Genomic DNA, 21,027 nt, shown 5'->3' with positions numbered 1-21,027 from the left:
TGACCAGCTGTACCAGTGAAAAAAACTAGTTTTGTGCATGCGTGCGTGTGAGAGAGAGAGAGAGAAAGAGAACAGGTTGAGGGGTTAGAAACAAAACTTACATTTTTTACTAAAAATCTCTCATCCAGAAACATAATTCACAAGGATGAATACAACATAAAAGATGGGTTCCCTTTGAGTGTTGGCGGAGGGGGGAGACAGAGAGAAGAATGTGTCCAGAGAGGGGTAGGGGAAGAAATGAAATGCTCAGATCAATATGTATGTCTCATGTTATGTGAATTACTACACAAGATGATCAGTAGTGTATCAACCAAGAAGAATGCACTGCTCCTCACCTGAGGCACAGTGTAAAACTGAATACAAATGTAGATATATTCGCTGGGAGCCTAGTGTAAATCCAATATTTCCAGTGGAAAAACCTTTAGAACTGCAGGCACCTCTGAGCTATGTGCTACTCCCTCCCCCACTTTTTGATGTATTCTCTTAATACGATTCAGCTGTAGAGAAAGCACTGCGGTACTGCTCTTGAATTCGCCTGTCAGTTTCAGCTTGTGGTTACAGATCAAGAGTTCATGGTCTATGATGCAGCAATGAAAAACCCTATTTCTGGACATAACATGGTAAAACAATCACTAATAACAAAAATATGAAGCACCCATCTAACCTACTTGTATTTTAGATTTTCTTTTTTTATTTACTATACTTGGCTACCTAAAGAACCACTGATTTGATTCTATTTTTAAACTGAAGTTTTTACTCAATACAAAAAATCTTTCCAATGCTGCACAAGCCCCCTACTGCAGGATTTTTTTTAAAAAAAGGATATTTGTGGTAAAGTTATTTACACAAAAAGATATTTAAAGATAAAGTTGTAAGAAAAGCCTTGTTTACCAAGATGATAATAAAAACCTACTAGTTTACCTTATCTCAAATTTAAGGCAGTTTGTTAAAGAAATCCACGCTCCTAAAGGCTGAAATGAATGCAATGTGTTTCCTGTGGAAAAAAACCCTGACATAATCATCTCTCTTTGAGAAGAAATGTTATTGTCTGGTATAGAGAATCAGGGGGGAGGGGGAAGGGGGAAGGAGGAACAGCCTTACTGAAAATAAGCTAGAGATTTCATACTGATATTCAGAAACAAACTCCTGAAAACAAGATTTTATTGGATGTTTATCTGGCTGGTTCCTAAGGTAACACAGCTACCGAGGAGTCTCTTATCTTGAGAGCAAGCAAGAGAGAGAGCCTGTGAAAAGAATCTACACTCTAACTTTTTAGAAAATAGATTTGTTTCATAGAAGGGTTTGGTAGCCCTGTGTCTGTCATATCACACTGTGTTACTGACACAAAACTCTGTAAAAGTGCTTATAAAATGTTTTATTACAATAAGACATATATCAAAAGGTATATTGGCTATTTCTGATTCAATATGCCATCCAGTATTCTCCAGTACCAGACAACACACTCCATGCATATTAAACTTTCTCACTGTATGAAAGCTCAGACTTTTTGGTGAGGGTTGGGGGGAAGATACACTGCTGGATGCAGTTTCTACTGTTGTAGTTTGAGCCAGAGCAGGGGACAGCATCCAAAGGGCAGGAACTCCCTCCTTTGGTCAAGAAAAAAGACCCACCACCACTTGGAAGGAACGTGTACAGCACGCATAAATCTTCATTTGTACAGAAGTGGATCAGCCAACACTGGAACAGAGGTTTCTTTAAACCTAGACTGTGAAGTCTCAGTGGAGCAGCTAACACATTAGTGCAATGATCTTTCATGCCAGTCTGGTAAATCTAAAGCATACAGCTACAGCAGCTGTCCTAGGCTAAAGCATTTTAAAATTATAATTTAGTTAAAACAAAATAAAGCATATGTATATCTGTATGCTACAGCAAACTGCAGACCAAAGGCTGTTCCTCTTCCAGAAATCAAGAGTAATTGTATTCCCTGGATTGAAAAGAGCTGCTGTAAGAGAAAGAGGATAATAGACTGCAATGCAGAGCCCATTATTTTATAACCCTCCCTCTGGTAACATGTATACAGTTTATCCCATATAATATGACACAGTGATTCTAGTGCACTGTTTTTAGCTGTCTAAACCACTTTTTGAAGACATTCTAAGTGATAGCCAACCCTGTTTCATGTAGGAAACACACGACTTCAGCGTCGAGTTAGATTGTGCCTGTTTCAATGGAATTGCAAAAATGGTGGTCATTACTGCCCTTGTACCACAAAAGGCAGAATTAAAACAAGTGCCAAATACCCCCACACACCTCCAAAAACTGCAGTCACTGAGTGGATGACAATGATGAAACAATAGCAGGCTACAAAAATGAGCACAACTAGTGTGTATGATTTCTGTACAATTGGATCATGTCTTTTTTAAAGCTGTTTAAATGTGTTCTTCCTCTAAAATAACTTAAAGACCTCAGATAATCACACAGAAGGAACATAACAAGGTTCAAGACTGTCATTAAAGTCACCTGCCACCTGTACAGAGATTGCGAATTTGCATCACCACCCAAAGCTACAGAAAGGAACCACTTCAGTTTTTTAGGGAGATAAGCTGACTGATTGTAGACATAACAAGGCTGATGGGAATTCATTTGGTAGTCAGACAAATAGGAGTAATTATCTCTAAGACTTTCGTTGTGTTCAGGACATTGCTATTTCCTCCTTCCCCTGACAGCTCCTTTGACACTGGTTTTCCTCTTCAGGATTTCAGCCATCCTGAGATTTACTGTTGCTTTGCTTTGATCATTAGTTTCCTAACCCACTGTTCACAAACATCCAGAAAGGCATTCTATGGTGATTTGGGGAATCTGTCTATGGACAACTTATGAATTCTGATTTATTTTATGAGCTCTATGTATAACTCTAACTCTCATTATGTAATAAAGTAACCATGGGCTGACAAGGACTGTGTCATATATCACACACCCTGTCTAGAAGAAGCTATAGACAAACAAAAGAGGTTGTTAGCATTCTAATGACTGTTCTCTGGCCAGGCAATAAGTATACTAAAGAGGGTGCCTGAGCTGGAAGAATCCAATTAATTCCAGGTGATCTCAGGCAGGGGAGTTTGGAGCAGTGGAATTTCCCCAGAAGAGACTACAAACGTGAGGAGTTAATTCAGCTGTTTAAAAACACAGAGATTAGGTGAGTCAGGGTGACAAAGCTAGAAGGAGAGAGGAACAAAATGGGACAGGATTTTGGAGGAATAAGGAACCTTATTGCCTACCAAACCAGCAAGAGGAGAAGGAAACTGGCTGCAGGTGAGAGGGAGACTCCATATTCTGGTGAAACCATGAGGCTCCAAAACAGGGTTCTTGACCAGGGCTGAGACACACTCAAAACACAAACAGTATGGTCAAATGTAGCCCTGGTCACTATTATACAAACTTCTTTTGTGCATTTCAGAACAGGGAAACAGAAATACAGTTTGTGTCTACTGTAATGCAGCGACATTGATAATATAATACTGGTACTGTAATATATATAAACTAAATATTTCCCATCATACCATTTAAATATGAATTTATAGCACTATAGAAAATGAAACAATTAATTCACACTACTGTGGTTCTTTTGGGTAATGTTGACCACTAACTTGGCTCCTGAACTGCTGAGGTCTGAGTAGTACTACTGTACAGTGCCTAGGACAAGAGGTCCCTGAACTGTAATACAAATAATTAACAGCAGCAACAGTAGCTCTCTGGCACACTAAACAAACATTTAGGAGCTCTGTGCATTTTTTGCTGTGTTCTTAAATATTTACTTCTTTAACGAGGCTGAATATTACTGTTCTTCACCTTCATCAACAAAAGGTTTAACCCCAAAGAGAGCATTTCCCAGGCCTAGGCAACTCACTACAGGAGCACTATTGCAAATGCATCTTCAACCTTCAGCTGTGAGTGATTTCACATTCCTCTGTTTCAAATGATCACTGGACGAAACTAGGTAGATGGCTGGCTCAGCTTTAGAGTCTACACTACACAGAAAAAAGAAATCGCATTGTGTCAGCTGTTCTTCTTCATTAAAGCAATACAATATTTTGCACTTCTTCATGCCATGTAGCCAAGGATCTCACAGGGCTTTACAAAAAACAACACACTGAAGCAGGAAAGTATCATCCTCATTTTAGGCGTGAAGAAAACTGAGGGACTGAGCGATTAAGTGACAGAAGTCACACACCAAAGTCTGTTTCAGAACCAGGAATATCAAATAGATCCAATTATAATTTCTATGGCTTAAGTCACAAGATACTTCCCTTCCAGTTTCAGAGGGGAGAAGACACATCACAAGGAAAATTCCCTTTTTTGCGTGGAGTTATATGAGTTATAAATTTAGAAAGAAATACAAACTTAAAAGTATGTTAAGAAGTATTTTACAATTCAGACTAAAGATAGAATTGGAGAAACTGCCTTTGCAATACCTGAACAGTGAGAAAGAGAACACAGTTTTTAAACAGAAGTATTTGGCTATTTTAACTTAGAGCACCTGTGACAGTGCAGGGAATGAACACCTATGAGTTCCAGGAGGTGGATGGGCCTTTGCCCACCCACATCTGAAAGCCCCTTCCCCAGCCTAAAAGGAGGACTGACTAAACCCAGGGCTCAAATGATTTGGGGGGACATCTAATAAGAAAACAGGGACAGGAGTGAGGTCATAAGGCCATAAGCAAGGATCCAGAGGGGGACACCAAGCAGAGAACCCTGAACAGTGCCCACTGCTCCTTGAAGGTGTCTAGGGAGCCAGCGGACGCAGCCCAGAGGAACTCTGCCCAGATGTGTAATCGAAGGGAGGAATGGAATGGAAGTAGGCCCCACAGTTGCAGAGCACCTCCCCATCCAGCATCCTCCTTCTGCTTAATAGATGGCCACACTGGCCAGGGCCAGGAAAAGGTTGATGAGAAGGTCTCATGACTTTGTGGGGCCATGGACAGGGTATGCATAGATCAGGAGGTGTGGGGAAAAGTGCAGCCAAAACCTAATAAAAGGTTCTGGAGGAGCCAGAAAAGGGGCTGCAAGGACTGGGCTGTCTCCCAAGATCTGTGAGAGTGATGGGTCGTCTTTCAGGATAGGTTGTACATCCTTGATGATGTGTTGGAGAGGTTTTAGTTGGGGGCTGAAGGTGATGGCTAGTGGCGTTCTGTTGTTTTCTTTGTTGGGCCTGTCCTGTAGTAGGTAACTTCTGGGTACACTTCTGGCTCTGTCAATCTGTTTCTTCACTTCAGCAGGTGGGTATTGTAGTTGTAAGAACGTTTGATAGAGATCTTGTAGGTGTTTGTCTCTGTCTGAGGGGTTGGCCTTGCTTACAGACAGCCCTCCAACCTGAAGCAAATGCTCACCAGCAACCACACACCACACAACAGAACCACTAACCCAGGAACCTACCCTTGCAATGAAGCTTGTTGCCAACTGTGTCCACATATCTATTTAGGGGACACCATCATAGGGCCACATCAGCCTCACTATCAGGTTCACCTGCACATCTACCAATGTGATATATGCCATCATGTGCCAGCAATGCCCCTCTGCCATGTACACTGGCCAAACTGGACAGTCTCTACTTAAAAAAATAAATGGACACAAATCAGATGTCAAGAATTATAACATTCAAAAACCAGTCGGAGAACACTTCAATCTCTTTGGTCACTCGATTACAGACCTAAAAGTTGCAATTCTTCAACAAAAAAACTTCAAAAACAGACTCCAACGAGAGATTGCTGAATTGGAATTAATTTGCAAACTGGATACAATTAATTCAGGCTTGAATAGAGACTGGGAGTGGACGGGTCATTACACAAAGTAAAACTATTTCCCCATGTTTATTTCGCCCGCCCCCCACGGCTCTTCCTCAGACATTCTTGTCAACTGCTGGAAATGGCCCAACTTGATTATCACTACAAAAGGTCCCCTCCCACCCCCCACCCGCTGGTAATAGCTCACCTTACCAGATCACTCTTGTTACAGTAGTGTATGGTAACACCCATTATTGTTTCGTGTTCTCTGTGTATATAAATCTCCCCACTGTATTTTCCACAGTATGCGTCTGATGAAGTGAGCTGTAGCTCACGAAAGCTTATGCTCAAATAAATTGGTTAGTCTCTAAGGTGCCAAAAGCACTCCTTTTCTTTTTACAAAATGCAATTTTCCTAGCTAGCCTGCACATGCACGCACACACACCCCCTTTCCTGACATAAAACCTCAAGAAGAAAAATTGCAGACAAAAGAGGGATTTCGTGCTTCTACTGAAAGTTACCACTTGCTTAGAAAGTCATTATGGATCTGCATCACTTAACTACAAGCAAAAAAAAGGGGGGGGGGAGAGAAAATTACAATCCAATCCAGAGGCAACAGTGCCCAAAGCACATCCATATAAACGAGAGCAAATAGACCCAGCTATAATTACATGGACGCTTTAAAGACTTTTGTCCTTTCGCCCCATTTGGGAAATATGTTATTACAATTAATAAGTACTTATCAATGACATATATATATAGCATATATATCGTATAAGCAGGCCAGGCCACTCAAAATGTCATAAAGGAAAATATCTATAACAAAAAAGCAAAATCTCTTCCCCAGACTTACTTCATTCACCTTTTTGCCTTTCAAGGTTAAAGATTTTTTTCATGATATTTTAAATTTTGTATGAATAATAAACCAGGGAATTCACTCAGAGTTTGATTTACGATAAAAAATGTCAGCCTCCTTATGTTTCAGGCTTGGCCGTGTTGTGAATTGAGCCCCAGTGTACTAAAACTTGCAATGTCACATTTTGCTGAACTAGAATCAAGCTCACTAACTGCTACAAAGTCTATTCAAGTGACAAACTGCAAATTAATTGAAAATACAGGCATTTTTATATGTTAATGTATTATACAGATCTAAGCCTGCCCTTGAATAGCAATGTTCAGCTCCTATTAACTTTAATAGGTTCTGTATGTATGTATGCATCCAAGGCCAGAATTTGGTCATACATCTTGATGGTAACATACTACCACCCACAACTACTACAGTGTGTAGACACTTCTTCAGGTTAGGTATATGGGGGACCCAGTGGTTTGAAATAAAACAATTGTAATTTATTTTGCACAGAATACTTTACAAATGCAATGCCTAAATAAAACAGTGTAAATCATGAAACTGCTAGTAGTAAAACATCTTGACTTTCCAGACTAAAAAGCTAAAATATAATTTAGCACAGTGTTTCACAACCAGGGGTATGTGTGCCCCTGGGGGTCCGCAGAGGTCTTCCAGGGGGCATTCAACTCATCTAGATATTTGCCTCATTTTACAACAAGCTGCATAAAAAGCACTAGTAAAGTCGGTACAAACTAAAATTTCATACAATGACTTATTTGTACTCCTCTATATATGATACACTGAAATGTAAGTACAATATTTATATTCCAATCAATTAATTTTATAATTATATTAAATTCATAAAAGAGCTCAGATTCCATAAATTGTCCTATTAGTATGCCCTCTTCACAAAGGCTTCCTTTCTCTATAAAATCCTCTTCATTCAAATCTACCCTTAGAGATTTATCTACATGTTTTCAAGCTCTCTGTCTCTTCATATTTAACCGAGACGGACAATTCTTCCTCTTCCTCAGGCAGTGCATCTTCATCCCCAGATGCAGTGTAAGTATTGTCCAGCTCATCTTCAGCAGCCATAATACCACCACATTTTGTTTGGTTTAGGAGAAGACTCTGTTCTCCCTCTTCTTCCACCTTTCCTCATCTGAGTTATTGATTTCAGATATCTGGTCTCGTAATGAAGATGCAAATTTGTTCAGGGAATCATCCAGTTCATCAGTCCCCTCTGTGCTCTCTTCATCCATGTCAGCCTTATTGTCAAGTATGACATGGCACTAAACCAAACTCATCACTCTCTGTGACTACAGTGCTCTGAACACCTTCAGAGTCTGACATACTGTACGTTTCAATATCATGTTCACTTGCTGGAACAGGGAGATCTCCATTTTCACTGTATTCATCCAAGTCTTGATCAAAAAGTATCACATTTTTCTGCCATTTCTTATCTTGGTCATGTTCCTCCTCCTCCTCATTTCCACTTTCTGTATCTACACATCTTGGTTTAAAGTCCTCATTATCACCAGAAATCATCTCTTCAATTACAAAGGAATCTTCCTGGGCAATTCCCAAATGTCCTATATCACCTGCCATTTCTTCTTCGGTCAGGCTTTCAGAGACAAACACCTCTGAAGGATCAATTGTACATGCCTGAGGCATGTCTATACTTCTATCAGTAATATTAATACAATCAACTGCTACCACTTCCCGCATTTTGTCAGCTACATTTTGCATATCAGTGGCATCATGCTTTATGGCATCCTTTTCAGGTTCTAAACTTTGTGATGTCTCCTCATTGACATTAAAAGGCTTTTTTGGGCTAAATTTTGTAGGGTTTTTGTGCGGCAAAGCAAAATATTTGTAAGTTGCCCTTAAGCAGTGAAGAATATATTCATATTTATAAATACGGCAGGCGACCAGCTTGGCTTACCAGTGAAATCCTTGCTGATCTTAAACACAAAAAAGAAGCTTACAAGAAGTGGAAGATTGGACAAATGACCAGGGAAGAGTATAAAAATATTGCTCGGGCATGCAGGAGTGAAATCAGGAAGGCCAAATCACATCTAGAGTTGCAGCTAGCAAGAGACGTTAAGAGTAACAAAAAAAGTTTCTTCAGGTATGTTAGCAACAAGAAGAAAGTCAAGGAAAGTGTGGGCCCCTTACTGAACAAGGGAGGCAACCGAGTGACAGAGGATGTGGAAAAAGCTAATGTACTCAATGCTTTTTTTGCCTCTGTCTTCACGAACAAGGTCAGCTCCCAGACTGCTGCACTGGGCAGCACAGCATGGGGAGGAGGTGACCAGCCCTCGGTGGACAAAGAAGTGGTTCAGGACTATTTAGAAAAGCTGGACGAGCACAAGTCCATGGGGCTAGATGCGCTGCATCCGAGAGTGCTAAAGGAGTTGGTGGATGTGATTGCAAAGCCATTGGCCATTATCTTTGAAAACTCATGGCAACTGGGGGAGGTCCTGGACGACTGGAAAAAGGCTAATGTAGTGCCCATCTTTAAAAAAGGGAAGAAGGAGGATCCTGCGAACTACAGGCCAGTCAGCCTCACCTCCGTCCCTGGAAAAATCATGGAGCAGGTCCTCAAGGAATCAGTTCTGAAGCACTTAGAGGAGAGGAAAGTGATCAGGAACAGTCAGCATGGATTCACCAAGAGCAAGTCATGCCTGACTAATCTAATTGCCTTCTAATGACAAGATAACTGGCTCTGTGGATGAAGGGAAAGTAGTGGACGTGGTGTTCCTTGACTTTAGCAAAGCTTTTGACACGGTCTCCCACGGTATCTTGCCAGCAAGTTAAAGAAGTATGGGCTGGATGAATGGACGATAAGGTGGATAGAAAGTTGGCCAGATTGTCAGGCTCAACGGGTAGTGATCAATGGCTCCATGTCTAGCTGGCAGCCGGTATCAAGTGGAGTGCCCAAAGGGTCGGTCCTCGGGCCAGTTTTGTTCAATATCTTCATAAATGATCTGGAGGATGGTGTGGATTGCACCCTCAGCAAGTTTGCAGATGACACTAAACTGGGAGGAGAGGTAGATACACTGGAAGGTAGGGATAGGATACAGAGGGTCCTAGACAAATTAGAGGACTGGGCCAAAAGAAATCTGATGAGGTTCAACAAGGACATGTGCAGAGTCCTGCACTTACGATGGAAGAATCCCTTGCACCGCTACAGACTAGGGACCGAATAGCTAGGCAGCAGTTCTGCAGAAAAGGACCTAGGGTTACAGTGGATGAGAAGCTGGATATGAGTCAACAGTGTGCTGTTGTTACCAAGAAGGCCAATGGCATTTTGGGATGTATAAGTGGGGGCATTGCCAGGAGATCGAGGGACATGATAGTTCCCCTCTATTCAACATTGGTGAGGCCTCATCTGGAGTACTGTGTCCAGTTTTGGGCCCCACACTACAAGAAGGATGTGGAAAAATTGGAAAACGTCCAGCGGAGGGCAACAGAAATGATTAGGGGACTGGAACACATGACTTTTGAGGAGAGGCTGAGGGAACTGGGATTGTTTAGTCTGCAGAAGAGAAGAATGAGGGGGGATTTGATAGCTGCTTTCAACTACCTGAAAGGGGGTTCCAAAGAGGATGGATCTAGACTGTTCTCAGTGGTAGCAGATGACAGAACAAGGAGTAATGGTCTCAAGTTGCAGTGGGGGAGGTTTAGGTTGGATATTAGGAAAAAACGTTTTCACTAGGAGGGTGGTGAAGCACTGGAATGCGTTGCCTAGGGAGGTGGTGGAATCTCCTTCCTTAGAAGTTTTTAAAGTCAGGCTTGACAAAGCCCTGGCTGGGATGATTTAGTTGGGGATTGGTCCTGCTTTGAACAGGGGGTTGGACTAGATGACCTCCTGAGGTCCCTTCCAACCCTGATATTCTATGATTCTATATACTAGCTGTTATAGGACTGTTCTTGCCACATTCCTCTTTACTGAGTAAGGGTCTTCCACAGCAATGTGCTTTTTAGGCCAGTCCTTTGATCCATGAGACACTGTTTCTTTGAGTCGTATACTGATGACCAGATCAGCCAAATTAAGAAGCAAGTCCAAGCATAGAAGCAAAGCAGTTCTACCCAAAACAAGAATATAGCAGTAGGGTTATATTACAGACCACTTGACCAGGATGGTGTTAGTGACTCTGAAATGCTCAGGGAGATTAGAGAGGCTATTAAAATAAAAAACTCAATAATAATAATGGGTGATTTCAACTATCCCCGTATTGGCTGGGTACATATCACCTCAGGAAGGGATGCTGCGATAAAGTTTCTTGACACCTTAAATGGCTGCTCCTTGGTCCAAGAGGTCCAAGAGGTGAATATAGCTGGACCGCTTGGTAATAGTGACCATAATATAATTAAATTTAACATCCCTGTGGTGGGGAAAACTCCACAGTGGCCCAACACTGTAGCATTTAATTTCAGAAAGGGGAACTACACAAAAATGAGGAGGTTAGTGAAACACAAATTAAGAGGTACAGTACCAAAAGTAAAATCCCTGCAAGCTGCGTGGAAAATTTTTAAAGACACCATAATAGAGGCTCAACTTAAATGTATACCCCAATTTAAAAAACATAGTAAGAGAACCAGAAAAGAGCCATTGTGGTTAAACAACCAAGTAAAAGAAGCAGAGAGAGGCAAAAAGGCATCCTTTAGAAAGTGGAAGGTAAATCCTAATAAGGAAAATAGAAAAGAGCATAAACTCTGGCAAACAAAGTGTAAAAATATAATTAGAAAGACCAAAAAAGAATTTGAAGAAAAGCTAGCCAAAGACTCCAAAAGTAATAGCAAAAATTTTTTTAAATACATCAGAAGCAGAAAGCCTGTTAAACAACCAGAGGGGCCACTGGACGATCGAGATGCCAAAGGAGCACTCAAAGATGATAAGGCCATTGCGGAGAAACTAAATTAATTCTTTGCATCGGTCTTCACTGTTGAGGATGTGAGGGAGATTCCCAAACCTGAGCCATTCTTTTTGGTGACAGATCTGAGGAACTGTCCCAAATTGAGGTTCATTAGAGGAGGTTTTGGAACAAATTGATAAACTAAACAGTAGTAAGTCTCCAGGACCTGATGGTATTCACCCAAGAGTTCTGAAGGAACTCAAATGTGAAATTGCAGGACTACTAACTGTCAGCTGTAACCTGTCATTTAAATCAGCTTCTGTACCAAATGACTGGAGGATAGCTAATGTGATGTCAATTTTTTAAAAGGGCTCCAGAGGTGACCCTGGCAACTACAGGCCAGTAAGCCTCACTTCAGTACTGGGCAAATTTGTTGAAACTATCGTAAAGAACAAAATTGTCAAACGCATAATTTGTTGAAATAGTCAACATGGTTTTTGAAAGGGAAATCATGTCTCTCCAATCTACTAGAATTCTTTGAGGGGGTCAACAAGCATGCAGACAGAGGAGATCCAGTGGATATAGTGTATTTCGATTTTCAGAAAGCCTTTGACAAAGCCCCTCACCAAAGGCTCTTAAGCAAAATAAGCAGTCATGGGCTAAGAGGGAACTGTCAACTGCTGGAACTCCTTGCCAGAGGGTGTTGTGAAGGCCAATACTATAACAGGGTTCAAAAGGGAGCTAGATAGATTCATGGAAGATATGTCCACTAATGGTTATTAGCCAGGATGAGCAGGGATGGTGTCCCTAGCCTCTGTTTGCCAGAGGCTGGGATTAGGTGACAGGGCATGGATCACTTGATTTCAAAGACAGTTACCTTTTTTGTAACTGGTGTTCTTTGAGATGTGTTGCTCATGTCTATTCCACAACAGGTGTGTGTACTTGCCACGTGGACCAGTGCCGGAAGTTTTTCCCCTAGCAGTACCCGTATGGGGGGAGCGCCCCCCTCAACCCCTGGAGTGGCGCCTGCCTGGCACGGTATAAGGGGAGCTGCGTGCTCCCCCAACCCTCAGTTCCTTCTTGCCAGACAACTCTGACAGAGGGGAAGGAGGGTGGGATGTGGAATAGACATGAGCAACACATCTCGAAGAACACCAGTTACGGAAAAGGTAACTGTCTTTTCTTCTTCGAGTGATTGCTCATGTGTATTCCACAATAGGTGATTCCAAGCTATATCTGTTGGAGGTGGGTAGGAGTTCACAAGTTCCCAGCACAGAGGACAGCCCTGCCGAAGTCAGTGTCATCCCTGGTTTGGGGGACAATCACATAGTGCGCGGTGAATGTGTGAACCAAAGACCACATGGCAGCCCTACAAATGTCCTGGATGGGGACGTGGGCCACGAAGGCAGCCAAGACCTGCGCCTGAGTAGAGTGTACCCTCACATTGGGTGGCGGGGGGACACCCGCCAGCTCATAGCAGGAGCGGATGCACAAAGTGATCCAACTGGAAAGTTGCTCAGTGGAAATCAGCGGGCCCCTCGCACGCTCAGCCGAGGCGACGAACAGTTGCAAGGACTTTCTGAACAGCTTGGTCTGCTCGAGGTAGAAAGCCAGAGCCCACCGCACATCGAGTGTGTGGAGACGGCGCTCCTCACTGGATGAATAAGGCTTGGGGCAGAGGACCGGTAAAAAATGTCCCGACCCATGTGATAGGCAGAGACCACCTTCGGGAGGAACACGGGGTGTGGGCAGAGCTGGACCTTGTCCTTATGAAAGACAGTGTATGGTGGTTCGGAGGTCAGGGTCCTCCTGGGGAGTTCCCCACCTTCGGAAGAGCCGTGGGCCACTTCCGGGTGGAGGAACCACTTGTGTTGAGGGGAAAAGTCCCTGCTCAAGCAATCCACCCTCTCGTTCTGGGCGCCCGGTAGGTGGAAGGCCTTCAGGTGGATACCATGGGCTATACAGAAGTCCCACTGCCTGAGGGCTTCATGGCAGTGTGCGGAGGATCGGGCCCCATCTTGCCTGTTGATATAGAACATCGAGGCCATGTTGTCTGTGAGGACCCTGACTACCTTGCCCTTCAGGTGCGAGTGGAAGGCCATGCACGCCAGCCACACTGCCCTGAGCTTCTTGACGTTTATATGTAGGGTCAGGTCTTGAGCCAACCACAGGCCTTGGGTCTGAAAGTTCCCCACATGGGCCCCCCAACCCAGGTCCGACGCATCAGACACCAGCTCCAACAACGGGGCCCTGTCCCTGAACAGGACCTCATGGAGCATGTTGTTTGGGGCGGACCACCACCGTAGGGAGTGATCACAAAGTCCGGCATGGTGAGGACCTTGTCCATCCTGTCCATGGCCTGGGAGAACTTCAAGGCCAACCACAGTTGGAGGGGTCTCATCCTGAGTCTGGCATGATGGACCATGTACGTGCACACCGACATGTGACCCAAGAGTTGCAGGCTAACCCTGGCTGTTGTCACCAGGAACCTTGTGACCGAGTCGATGAGACCTTTCAGGGTCTTGAATCTGTGTGGTGGGTGCGAGACCCTGGCCAACACTATGTCCAGGAGCACCCCGATAAACTCTATGTGTTGGACCGGGACTAACGTGGACTTGGTGTTGTTTACCAACAGGCCCAAGGCGGTGCACGTGGACAGGAGGAGTGCCATGTGATCCCTCACCTGTGACCGTGAGGTGCCCTTGACAAGCCAATCGTCCAGATAGGGAAATATCTGGACCTCCCAGTCATCTGAGGTAGGCTGCTACCACCAACATATATTTTGTAAACACCCTGGGGGCAGTGGACAGACCAAACAGGAGGACCGTGAATTGGTAATGATTCTGTCCCACCACGAAATGGAGGAAGCACATGTGCCCCTCGAATATGTGAATGTGGAAGTACACGTCCTGTAGATAGAGGGCAGCGGTACCTGTCCCTGGGATCCAGGGAGGGGATGATGGAGGCTAGGGAGACCATGCACAACTTGAGTTTCACCATGTACTGGTTCAGACCTTGCAGGTCCAGGATGGGCCTTTGGCCTTCGGGATAAGGAAATAACGGGTGTAATACCCCTTGCCCATGAACTCCTCGGGCACCGCCTCTATCACTCCTAATCCTCGCCGCCTCGCCTGCTCAAGCAGAGCTTTGTGTGAGGGGTCCCCCAAGAGGGACGGGGTGGTTGGGCGGGGAGGAAGTAAACTGGAGGGTGTAACCCCGGGAGATGGTGTTGAGGACCCATCGGTCTGAGGTTAGCTGCAACCATTCTGGGAGGAAAGCACACAACCAGTTGGAGAAGGGAAGCTTTATTGGGGGTGGATCCCTGATGAGGACTGGTGGGGTGCCCCCAAGCATCCCATCAAAAACACCTTTTCCCTGCCTGCTTGCTCTTGGAGGACCCAGGCTGGAGGGCAGGCCGAGAGTGCCTCTGAGGGCATCTCTTATAGTCCCACTGTTTCTTATGGGTTGCCTCGTACTTTGGGAGGGCGGCCTGGGCGGGAGTCTGCTGCAGCTTGAACTTAGGTTTTGCCGGAGCCAGGACATGGAGGCCCAGAGTCTGGAGGGTCGTGCAGGAGTTTTTCATGCCATGCAGCCTCGTATCTGTTTCCTCTGCCAACAGAGCCTTCACGTCAAATGGGAGATCCTGCATGGAAGACTGCACCTCGCAAGACAGCCCAGAGAGCAGGAGCCATGACACCTGTCTTGGACACCGCGGAGGCCATTGATCATGCGGCCTTGTCAGCAGTATCCGAGGCTGCCTGCAAGGACGACCTAGCGGCTGCTGCCCCTTCTTCCACTAGCACCCTGAACTCCTTCATATCACGCTCCTGAAGGGAGTCCTCAAACTTGGGCAGGGAGCCCCACAGATTGAATTTGTACCGGTCCAGGAGAACCTGATGGTTTGCCACTCGTAACTGGAAGCTCAAAGACTAATACATTTTCCTTCCAAAAGAGTCCAGTCTCCGAGAGTCTTTGTTCTTTGGGGTTGGGGCTGGCTGATCCTGCTGTTCCCTGTGGTTGACCAACTCGACCACCAGGGAGTTGGGAGCTGGGTGGGTATACAGGTACTCATTCCCTTTAGTGGGTACAAAGTACTTGCGTTCTGCCTTTTTAGAGAGGGGGGCCAATGAGGCCGGTGTTTGCCACAGGGCATTTGAAATCTTAGCCTTCATGGAGAAGTAAGGTCACCCTACCCGGTGCCGATGGGGACATGTTAAATAGGGAGTCTGAGGGGACTCCCCTCAGGGCTCCTCAATCTCCTCTGCTTGGAGGTGGAGGTTTGCTGCCACCCTCTTTAAGAGTTCTTGGTGGGCCCTGAAGTCCTCCTCCGGGGTGATGGGGGGTGGGGCCGCAATCGCCTCCTCCGGGCAGGACAAGGAGGCCGTGCAGTGCTCTGGGTATCACCAGCACCGGAGGGTCCACCACATGGTCAGACTCTGGGCATGGTGCCGAGGATGTACATCCCACCAACTCCTTTCTCGGGGGTCTGGAGAGGGACGCCGACGGTGCTTCCAAAGCTCTGGCCACCAAGTGAGCTGTCACCAGGGGCTGCGCTGGAGGCCACGGTGCCCACAATGCTCGGTGCCACTCCACCTGCTGTGGCACCGATGGGGCCAGCTATTCGGGTTGGCTGGCCTGGCCCATCGAAGGATGGCTACGAATGGAAACCGGGCTGGTGTAAGATCTGCTGCAGCAAAGCTGTAGCAGAGCAGTTCCGATGCACCTTCACTGGTGGCAAGAAGGAACTGAGGGTGGGGGAGCGCGAAGCTCCCCTCATACCACACCAGGCAGGCACCACTCCAGGGGTTGTGGGGGGTGCTCCCCCCCTAGAGGTACGCTGGGGAAAAACTTCCATCACCGGTGCACGTGGTGAGCACGCACACCTATTGTGGAATACACATGAGCAATCACTCGAAGAAGAGCCTGTCTGTTCATTCCCTTTGGGGCACCTGTCATTGGCCACTGTCAGAGGACACGATACTGGGCTTGATACTTGGTGTGACCCAGTATGGCCATTCTTATATGGTAAAATGAGAAAGTAAGCAATTTTTCAGTAATAGCAGGCTGAGACACTTTTGTATTTTTATGTCTGATTTTGTAAGCAAGTAGCTTTCAAGTGAGGTGAAACTTGGGGTACACAAGACAAATCAGACTTCTGAAAGGGGTACAGTAATCTGGAAAGATTGAGAGTCACTGATTTAGTAGATATAACTGACAGATGCAGAACTTTATTTTGAGAACCATTTTGAGACATGAGACAGATCAATTTTTTATTCACTTACTTCTACGCTCCCCATAGTTATAGCAATGGAAACCAAGTATATTCACTTCAAAAAGTTACTCAGTTGCATCCAAACTAGGTAGAGAGAGGGTGTCAAATGCAACAGTCTCCTCTTTCAAAACCAACTGAAATAATGTTACTTACTGATTGGCTGCCCAGTCCGCCAGGTCTCCACTCTCCAGAATAAGGTGATTTTTGTCTGGCTCAGGGGGGCTACTGGAGACTGCAGCTGTAGGAGATTGAGAAGAAAGAGAATCCATACTGCCAGTTGGTGTGTCCTCCCTGGGAGGGCTGTGGTTGTCAACTAGAAGAGGAAAGCACAAGGATACAACAAGACAGGAAGATACCATTAAAAACAATAATCTAGTGCACAGTAAATTACTTAATTATCCAAACTACATCGTATGTTACAGTGAAACCTTTACAAGAAACAACTTTCAGTGTTACAAGTATCCCCCACCCAAATATATGTTATTAGTATAACCCTAAAGTATTTAAAAAACTATGGAATACAGTTTTGCTCCACTTTTGTTGGAAGGTTACTTCTGCTAAGCAAACCAAGCTGGCATTCCTCTGAGTGGCAATTTATGACAGACTTCCTGTTCAGACTGGGATTCTTTGGGTCCCCTATCTTTCTTAGCTTTGTTAAATAAAAGAGTCTGAAAACAAATAATGTAACACAAAAACTCCGGGAAATGATCTTTCACAAGCTAATGCAATAATCATAATCGTATCAAATACAAGACTATGGAATTTACAAAGGTCACAACAGGCAACAAACCTATAACAAGCAGAGAGTTGTGAAACACATGATATCTTTAGGACATTTTAGGGTATTGATGCTGCTAATCTGTAATTAACCCCATCATTTTCTGGTCATCTGATTGTTTACATGCTGCTCCTAGAATATCACCTAGCATGTAAAATATTCAGAGATGATTTATTTAGCTGGCACCTTTGTTTCTCTGCCACTAGAGACCCTTTAAGAAACAGAGCATCTATTTCATCACAAACGATGACAAATAAAGTTACAGGTATGCTGCACCACTGAGTTATGAGATTCCCCAAGACAAAAAACAACCCACATTGAGCTGTTCTGCTTGGATCTATCTATTTAGAAGACAGCTTTTGATTTTTAAATGTATAGTTAGAAACGTCTGGAAGGATGTATAAAATGTGAATTTATAAAGATTCATAGAATATCAGGATTGGAAGGGACCTCAGGAGGTCATCTAGTCCAACCCCCTGCTCAAAGCAGGACCAAACCCCAATTTTTGCCCCAGATCCCTAAATGGCCCCCTCAAGGATTGAACTCACAACCCTGGGTTTAGCAGGCCAATGCTCAAACCACTGAGCTATCCCACCCCCCAATGTGGCCTTTGGGTGCTACCATAATATAAATATACACTAGTAATAATAAATATTCAAGACAATCTTCACAGGATTCCCTCCATGCACCTCATTTATTCTCTCACTTCAATTTTACTCCTACTAACATATGCCAACACATCCCAGAGAAGTGGTGATTAATACCATATTAAAAATATTATATGGTGATGACCCCTCAACCTCATCATCAAGTTCAACTCCTTCAGGCAAAAGCTATAAACCCCATATCCTACCATTCCATGTCTATATAATTATCTGATCAATGGTCTCTAAATTGTAGCATTAGTCTGAGAAGCTGCATATTGTGCACTCAGTACTCTACATGAAAAAAAACCCTTACAAATATGTTCTAATTCAATAATTGACATACTGGTAATTAATCCCCACAAAGAATAGTTCAGTTTGATATAATCTAATCTGAGTTGAATGTTCTACTGTTTCACTGATCTGATTTCCTTTTCCCCCCTTTTTTTTTTTAATTTGAATATTGTCAACTAGGAACACCTTCAGAGGATAAAAGCCATTGTCCTCCACCTCACAACTACTTTATCCAAGTCAACTTCTTCCACTGAAATAGCAGACGCTCATCAAAGCAGTCAACTCCTGCTTTCCCAGCCAGCTCTTCACCATCCCCCTTCCACACAAACTTCCTCGTGGCTGGACTTTACAAAAACTAGACAAGCCTCTTACAACACACACTTTGCTTCTCTACAAAAGAAAAAGGACACTAAACTATCTAAACTACTACATGCCACAAGGGGCCACAACAGTGGTTCTCTTAACCCACCCAGCAATATTGTTAATCTATCCAACTATACTCTTAGCCCAGCAGAAGAATCTGTCCTATCTCGGGGCCTCTCCTTCTGCCCCTCCACCCCCACGAACATGATACAGTTCTGTGGTAACCTAGAATCCTATTTTCGACGTCTCCGACTCAAGGAATATTTCCAACACACCTCTGAACAACATACTAACCCACAGAGACCTTCTTACCAAGACTACAAAAAGAAGGATTCTGGGTGGACTCCTTCTGAAGGTCGAAACAACAGACTGGACTTCTACACAGAGTGCTTCTGCTGACGTGCACGGGCTGAAATTGTGGAAAAGCAGCACCACTTGCCCCATAACTTCAGCCGTGGAGAACACAATGCCAACCACAGCTTCAGAAACAACTCTGACATCATAATCAACAAGGCTGGCAAAGGAGGTGCTGTCGTCATCATGAATAGGTCGGAATATGAACAAGAGGCTGCTAGGCATCTCTCCAACACCACTTTCTACAAGCCATTACCCTCTGATCCCACTGAGGGTTACCAAAAGAAACCACACCATTTGCTCAGGAAACTCCCTGAAAAAGCACAAGAACAAATCCACACAGACACACCCCTGGAACCCCAACCAGGATTGTCTGGCTATGTAGACTCCCTCCTCAGGCCCTAAGCTACCAGCACTCCCAGCTATCTTCGAGACACCACTGACTTTCTGAAGAAACTACAATCCATCGGTGATCTTCCTGAAAACACCATCCTGGCCACTATGGATGTAGAAGCCCTCTACACCAACATTCCACACAAAGATGGACTACAAGCCGTCAGGAACAGTATCCCCAATAATGTCACGGCAACCTGGTGGCTGAACTTTGTGACTTTGTCCTCACCCACAACTATTTCACATTTGGGGACAATGTATACCTTCAAATCAGCGGCACTGCTATGGGTACCCATGTGGCCCCACAGTATGCCAGCATTTTTATGGCTGACTTAGAACAACGCTTCCTCAGCTCTCGTCCCCTAATACCCCTACTCTACTTGTGCTATATTGATGACATCTTCATCATCTGGACCCATGGAAAAGAAGCCCTTGAGGAATTCCACCATGATTTCAACAATTTTCATCCCACCATCAACCTCAATCTGGACCAGTCCACACAAGAGATCCACTTCCTGGACACTACAGTGCTAATAAGTGATGGTCACATAAACACTACCCTACACCGGAAACCTACTGACCGCTATTCCTACCTACATGCCTCCAGCTTTCACCCAGACCACACCACATGATCCATTGTCTACAGCCAAGCTCTCCGATACAATCGCATTTGCTCCAACCCCTCAGACAGAGACAAACACCTACAAGATCTCTATCAAGCATTCTTACAAGTACAATACCCACCTGCTGAAGTGAAGAAACAGACTGACAGAGACAGAAGAGTACCCAGAAGTCACCTACTACAAGACATGCCCAACAAAGAAAATAACAGAATGCCACTAGCCATCACCTTCAGCCCCCAACTAAAACCTCTCCAATGCATCATCAAGGATCTACAACCTATCCTGAAGGATGACCCATCACTCTCACAGATCTTGGGAGACAGGCCAGTCCTCTCTTACAGACAGCCCCCCAACCTGAAGCAAATACTCACCAGCAACCACACAAAAGAAATACTAACCCAGGAACCTCTCCTGGCAACAAAGTCCATTGCCAACTGTGTCCACATATCTATTCAGGGGACACCATCATAGGGCCTAATCATATCAGCCACACTTTCAAAGGCTCATTCACCTGCACATCTACCAATGTGATATATGCCATCATGTGCCAGCAATGCCCCTCTGCCATGTACATTGGTCAAACTGGACAATCTCTACGTAAAAGAATAAATTAACACAAATCAGACGTCAAGAATTATAACATTCAAAAACCAGTTGGAGAACACTTCAATCTCTCTGGTCACTCGATTACAGACCTAAAAGTTGCAATTCTTCAACAAAAAAACTTCAAAAACAGACTCCAACGACAGACGGCTGAATTGGAATTAATTTGCAAACTGGATACAATTAATTCAGGCTTGAATAGAGACTGGGAGTAGATGGGTCATTACACAAAGTAAAACTATTTCCCCATGTT

General features: G+C 44.4%; 1 protein-coding gene across 7 annotated transcripts in view; it reads right to left on the bottom strand.

Moving 5' to 3' along the window:
• ARHGAP10 (Rho GTPase activating protein 10) overlaps window positions 1-21,027 on the bottom strand; it is a 259,804-nt gene that overhangs the window by 29,056 nt on the left and 209,721 nt on the right. For 6 of the 7 annotated variants that reach the window (XR_012158590.2, XM_073341321.2, XM_073341323.2 and 3 more), the window contains one exon: window positions 16,876-17,035. Coding sequence is in view for 5 of the 7 variants with exons in the window: in XM_073341321.2 (XP_073197422.1) it covers window positions 16,876-17,035 (160 nt within the window). In the remaining 2 variants the exon portion in view is untranslated. Of the gene's footprint in view, window positions 1-16,875; window positions 17,036-21,027 lie in introns of those variants that run through there. The other variant, XM_073341324.2, reaches the window with a different exon arrangement.

The sequence above is a fragment of the Lepidochelys kempii genome, chromosome 4 (assembly GCF_965140285.1).
Source record: "Lepidochelys kempii isolate rLepKem1 chromosome 4, rLepKem1.hap1, whole genome shotgun sequence".
Taxonomy (NCBI): domain Eukaryota; kingdom Metazoa; phylum Chordata; order Testudines; family Cheloniidae; genus Lepidochelys; species Lepidochelys kempii.
This window is presented reverse-complemented; position numbering and strand designations above follow the sequence as displayed.